The 5,806-nt window shown below is 31.7% G+C and overlaps 1 protein-coding gene across 1 annotated transcript; it reads left to right on the forward strand.

Moving 5' to 3' along the window:
* Positions 1-3,403: 3,403 nt before the first annotated feature.
* LOC149557799 (putative xyloglucan endotransglucosylase/hydrolase protein 7) lies at positions 3,404-5,407 on the forward strand. The gene is made up of 4 exons (XM_089832293.1): positions 3,404-3,702; positions 3,968-4,068; positions 4,337-4,533; positions 4,863-5,407. The coding sequence occupies exons 1-4, from the start codon at positions 3,498-3,500 to the stop codon at positions 5,251-5,253; spliced, it is 894 nt and encodes a 297-aa protein (XP_089688419.1). The 5' UTR covers positions 3,404-3,497; the 3' UTR covers positions 5,254-5,407.
* Positions 5,408-5,806: the final 399 nt, after the last annotated feature.

Genomic DNA, 5,806 nt, shown 5'->3' on the forward strand with positions numbered 1-5,806 from the left:
GAGCATAAGTTCAAGAAGGAAACATTCTTAAATGGGTGGATGGGCCACTAGGTTGGACAAAATGGGTCTCCAAAAGGCATAATGAACTATGGAATGTATCTTTAGATATGTTTTGTACTTACATAGCATATTATTTTGTAATATGTGATCAAACATATTTTGTAAGCTATAGCTCATAAACTGTAGTCATGAAGTTCTTATATATTTTGGCTATGGTTGATCAAACAAAAAAAAATGTACATGTTGATGCATAATAAGTAATAGAAATATTAATGACATTTTGTATAAAAATATTTTTTAAATTAAGAGTTATTTTTTAAATTATAAAAGAAAAGTTATTTCGGTTAAGTGGTGGTGGTGGTGTTGTCTCCATCGAGGTCAAACTTTAGTCAAGGTATTTTGATCGCGATATAACCTTTTATATTATTATTATTTTGTGAATTATCATCATTATCTCTTTCATCATCTTCCATTTTTATTTTTATCAAGTCAAAATGATATTCTTAGTGATATTGAATAATGAATTTAGAAATGCTACCTCATTTCATAGAACACTTCCAAAATTATATCAATGGACATATATGATCATAACAGCTCCACACCCACTAAGATAGTGGTGGTCAAGGATAACTTTAAGAAACCCCCTTTGGAAAAATGTGTAAAATCATGGCGAATCCAACATTATTTTAGGGACAAAAAATTAATTTGTATTGGCATTTTTTTTTTCAAAATAGGCAAAAAATTAACTTTATTGGCGATTTTTTTTCCATCGTATGAAAATTTTGTAAAACCATGGCAAATTTTTAATTATTTCAAAAAATCATGACCAAAAGTAAAAATATCTAGAAACCATAAATTTGTATCATCCAAGATACAATAACCCTTTTTAATGATCGTTAGATGATCCTAAATCAATGGTATAAACCCTGATTTAGGCTAAAAAGTTAAAATACAACAAGTTTAAGAGAAAGTTTCTGAAATAATGACACTTGTCCACAGTATAATCTATTTCGGGCCAAAGATTAGAAGGATAAAAAGTTCTTGAGAAAGTCTCTGAAATGGAGACACTTGTCAAATCTATGTACTTTGCATATAACCCAACTTAAAGTTTTACCATAGATTGGTGAATGTGGCCATCTATTAAGAGATGCTTCAGAAATTGTGGGTGAAAATATTTAATTTATCATGTGGAAAGATTAGATTACATTGGCGAAGTCATTGTCAAAATAAAAATGATTATGTATCAAAATTGACGATTGGTCTGAGCATAGGACCCACTTTTCATAAATTGTGGATGACGCACCACCCCAAAAGTGTAAAAAACTTCGCCAAATTCAAAATCTCCAGCGAGTGAGATTTGCCAAATTCAAGATATTCACCACTAAAGTAAACCCTGGTAGTGGTTAGTGAATTTAGAAATAAAATATAAATTTGAAAAGTATAAATAACAACCAACGATAAGACCATTTCCCAATGTCTACTATAAAATATATTATTTTATAAAACTATTGGTATAAGAAAACAATCTTATCATTATAAAACCAAAAGATTGAAATTTCCAATATTACATCTATAGCATAGTCGGCACAATTATAAACGTTAATTAAAATATGGTGCATCGATTTTTATTGATCAACATCTACATTCTTAATCTCGAAAGACGAATGATAAGATATAAGAAAGACAAAGAAGGGAATGACGTTAATGACGAGACGCCACAAAGATAAAAACATGTCAATGATGAGATGTCAGAGATATAAAAGGCATCAATGACAAAGACAATTCGATGGAAAATAAACGGAAAACATTTATGCACAACAACATTAGGTCGCTTTTTATTTTAAAAATATTAGGTTAAAAATTGCATAGAAAGCAAATTTACAAAGGTTGGTTTTTTTTATAATTTGTAAAACAGCAAAAGTTTTTGTTATGATTCAAATTGAAACTAATAATTCATTGTGTCCACATTAAAATTAAAGTGAATGAGAGAATGGTATTCATTATATTTAATTTAAAGTTAGTTAAAAGAAATTTAATATATGCAACTGCGAGTTGGATAAGAGATTTAATGTATACAACTAAATATATAAGAAGAATTAAATAAATATATATTATGATTTAATGATGATATAGATGGGTTTGAGTTATGATTGTGTATCATAAGTTTAAGTACATTTGATGAAGATGATGGTATATTTTTTATTTGGATATCTATTAAAGTTTAAATTGTTTTGGAGGTGCAATAAATAAGGGATGTATTAGAGTTGTTGAACATAAACAAGAAGAGATCAAAGTCAGTTAATAGGTGAATGACTATTTTATTACTGAAAACATATAGATAGGTTTGAGTTATGATCGTGTATCATAAGTTTAAGTACACTTGATAAAGAGGATGGTATATTTTTCATTTGAATATCTATTAAAGTTTAAATTGTTTTGGAGGTGTAATAAATAAGGAGTTTATTAGAATTGTTGAACATAAACAAAAAGAGATCAAATGACTATTTTATTACTAAAATCATATAATCTACGAATGAATAATATAGAACATAGATAAAAAGAGACAAATTTAGTTCATTATGTAAGTAACAATTTCATTGATGAAAATTTATAATCGAGAATTTAGAACAAATCAAATTTATTTCATATATGAACAACAATTTTATTTAATGGAAGAATGCAATCAAAACAGAGAAATTTGAATTTACAATCGCCCGTGGTTAGAAAGATGCCTTCGAATGAATGACATTTGCCCTGTTTGAAAAAACAAACAAGAAGAAATCAATTTTGAATGCACAGGAAGATTCAACTGGTGTCCCATAAAGAAGGTAGTCCGCCCATCAAATTATGCAAGCTATCTCACCATCTATCAATTCAACCATGAATAATGCCACCTGTCTACTCTGATTCAGCGGCTTCTTCGGATGTTGTCGATGCGGAGTCGGTAGCTCATTTTTGTGGCTCTTCTTCGCAGAAAGCAACATGAACATCGCTGTTTAATTGAATTCTTGCGGGCCAGACTTAATCCCACTGATAAACATCAATCCTTACTTTAAAAACAGATATTTTTCATCACTCACCCATTATTGAAGATAAATGACTGAGAATTCATCTCCCTGTTCTTGATATTTCTGCTGTAAAAACAAAGCACGGGAAGAAAAACTCAAGTAGAAAAGAAAATTCGCGGGCCATTGTTCAAAAGAAGAACTCAATGTTCATACGGACAGGTATAATTTTGAGCCATGGCGGTAGACTTGTTATTAGCTGGATGAAGAGTTCTGTTCATGTCAGTCCAATCACAATGTGTGGTTGTGGTCTTTTCATACACACTGAAAATGAAAAGACTCTGACTTGCAACAGTGTTTAAGGTTGTATATAAAAGGAAGTTTCAGCTGACAGATTTAGAACACATCTTTTGAATTTCAGTTAATTTTCAATGTTGAGTTTCTGCTGACAGATTTAGCACAAAACTTTTGAATTCCAGTTGAGTTTGATTGATGAGGATTTTGAGTGTCATGGAGGGAAACAGGATTTCTGGTAAGACTGTGTTGATCTTTTTGCTTGGAATTCTGTTAAGCAATGGTTATGCTGATGCTCGCCCAGCAACATTTATAGAGGACTTTCGGATTACTTGGGCTGATGATCATATTCAACAAATGGCCGGAGGGAATGCCATTCAGCTGAAATTGGATCAGTATTCAGGTTTGCATCTCACGTTATTAGTTTGGTTTGCATATTGAATGAGCGTGTTTAGTTTATGTATACGAACACTTTGTTGTTCATTGTTTCCACAATTATGAACACAGACTGGAGATCATATACATGCAATTGTATTTAATGGTTCAGCTTTATAGCTATGAACTGTGAAAAAATCATCTTTATAGTTATTAGAAAGAATTCATAATGCTAAATTTATAAGATTGTAGTTATATCATATGGAATTTATGGCTGTAAAATTGATATGCAGGTGCTGGATTCGCTTCAAAGAAGAAGTATCTTTATGGCTCTGTTACCATGAAACTAAAGCTTGTCCCCGGTGATTCTGCTGGGACTGTCACTGCATTTTATGTAAGAACTTTTATACTTAACAGAACAATAATAAGAAGGGAAAATTAAAAGAGATGTTTTTTTAAGCAATTAATTTTTTTGTCACATTATCAAATAATAGATATTTAGTGCGCAACAAAATGAAATCTTGCAGATGTGTATAGCCTGTGAGACCAGATATTTACTTCTAAAATTTGAGCCATAAATTTGCAGGCACAGAAAATCTGTACCTCTTCTCTTATTTGTTTGTATGATCCTTCAAGCACTAAGCTTTAACTTTGATTGGCAGATGAACTCAGACACTGACAATGTCAGAGATGAACTGGACTTTGAGTTCTTAGGCAACAGATCTGGACAGCCCTACACTGTCCAAACGAATGTATTTGCTCATGGCAAGGGTGACAGGGAACAGAGAGTAAACCTCTGGTTTGATCCTTCTGCAGATTTTCACTCCTATTCCATTCTATGGAACCACTATCATGTAGTGTAAGTACAATCCTTACTCATCCAATATGATTCCTCCAGTTAATTATTAATGAGTTATAATGTTCAATGAGGATTACATACTAATAATTCATTTGTACATTCTTGTAGATTTGACTCTGTAGATAATGTTTTGTATCAAATTCCATATTCCATGATTACATTTCAGATCAGATTTCATGATCAAGTTTTAGATCAAACTTTATAATCACATTTCAAATCAAACTTTAGATTTTGATGCAAAACATTGATAACAATAAAACCACAAGAATGTGAACCAATCATTATAGAAAATTTGAAACTTCATAATTAAGAATGCATCTATTGTTCAGATTCTCTGTAGATGAGATACCCATAAGAGTATACAAGAACAATGAAGCAAAAGGGATCCCTTATCCAAAATCTCAACCCATGGGGATCTATTCAACTCTATGGGAGGCAGATGATTGGGCCACAAGAGGAGGGCTTGAGAAGATAGACTGGAGTAAGGCACCATTCTATGCTTACTACAAAGACTTTGACATTGAAGCTTGTGCAATGCCTGGTGCAGCAACATGTCCTTCAAACCCTAACAACTGGTGGGAGGGTCCTTCATACAAACAACTCAGTGCAATACAAGGCCAGAGGTACAGGTGGGTTAGGTTGAATCACATGACATATGACTACTGTACTGATAAATCTAGGTACCCAGTCACGCCCCCAGAATGTTTAGCAGGCATCTGATGCTAGAATCAAAGTTCCTTTTAATGTATCCTTAGCCATATCTATGTAAATAATCTGTCATATAAAGACAGAGATGCCCACATCTATGTATGATTACATATTTTCGTAAGGTAACCAAAGTCTAATAATTGAAAAGTGAAGAAATATATCTAAAGCTCGTGTGTAATTCATGTGTATGTAAGCTGGTTACCAACACTTGTCTACTAGTGATAAATGCTTTCTTTTTTTTATTGGAATAAGAATCTAAGAATTACAAAGCATTTAAAACATTAACAATACAGTATAAAACAACATCGTTACAGCATAATCACTAAAATATCCTATGACATCAGACTTGACCATTACTACAGCAATGTTGGATAAACATGAATCAGCCAACAAAATAGAATGAGAATAAGATTAAATCAATAAGATTTATTGTGAGGATAAGATTGAAATGATTGTACAAGGAGGAATTGCTGAGCTAATGCATTTGAATGTAATAAAATCAGGTGGGTTTGGCATTTAAATTCTTTTTTTAATATAAGAGGGATGGAAATTATTCCAAGCCCTA

This window comes from Cupressus sempervirens, chromosome 5 (genome assembly GCF_028749045.1).
Source record: "Cupressus sempervirens isolate cs-2001-9-10 chromosome 5, ASM2874904v1, whole genome shotgun sequence".
Lineage (NCBI taxonomy): Eukaryota > Viridiplantae > Streptophyta > Pinopsida > Cupressales > Cupressaceae > Cupressus > Cupressus sempervirens.

Coding starts and splice junctions, on each gene's coding strand:
- LOC149557799 (XM_089832293.1), top strand. CDS start 3,498: ATGAGGATTTTGAGTGTCATGGAGGGAAACAGGATTTCTGGTAAGACT. Junction 3,703..3,967: donor GAAATTGGATCAGTATTCAG/GTTTGCATCTCA, acceptor ATTGATATGCAG/GTGCTGGATTCGCTTCAAAG. Junction 4,069..4,336: donor GGACTGTCACTGCATTTTAT/GTAAGAACTTTT, acceptor TTTGATTGGCAG/ATGAACTCAGACACTGACAA.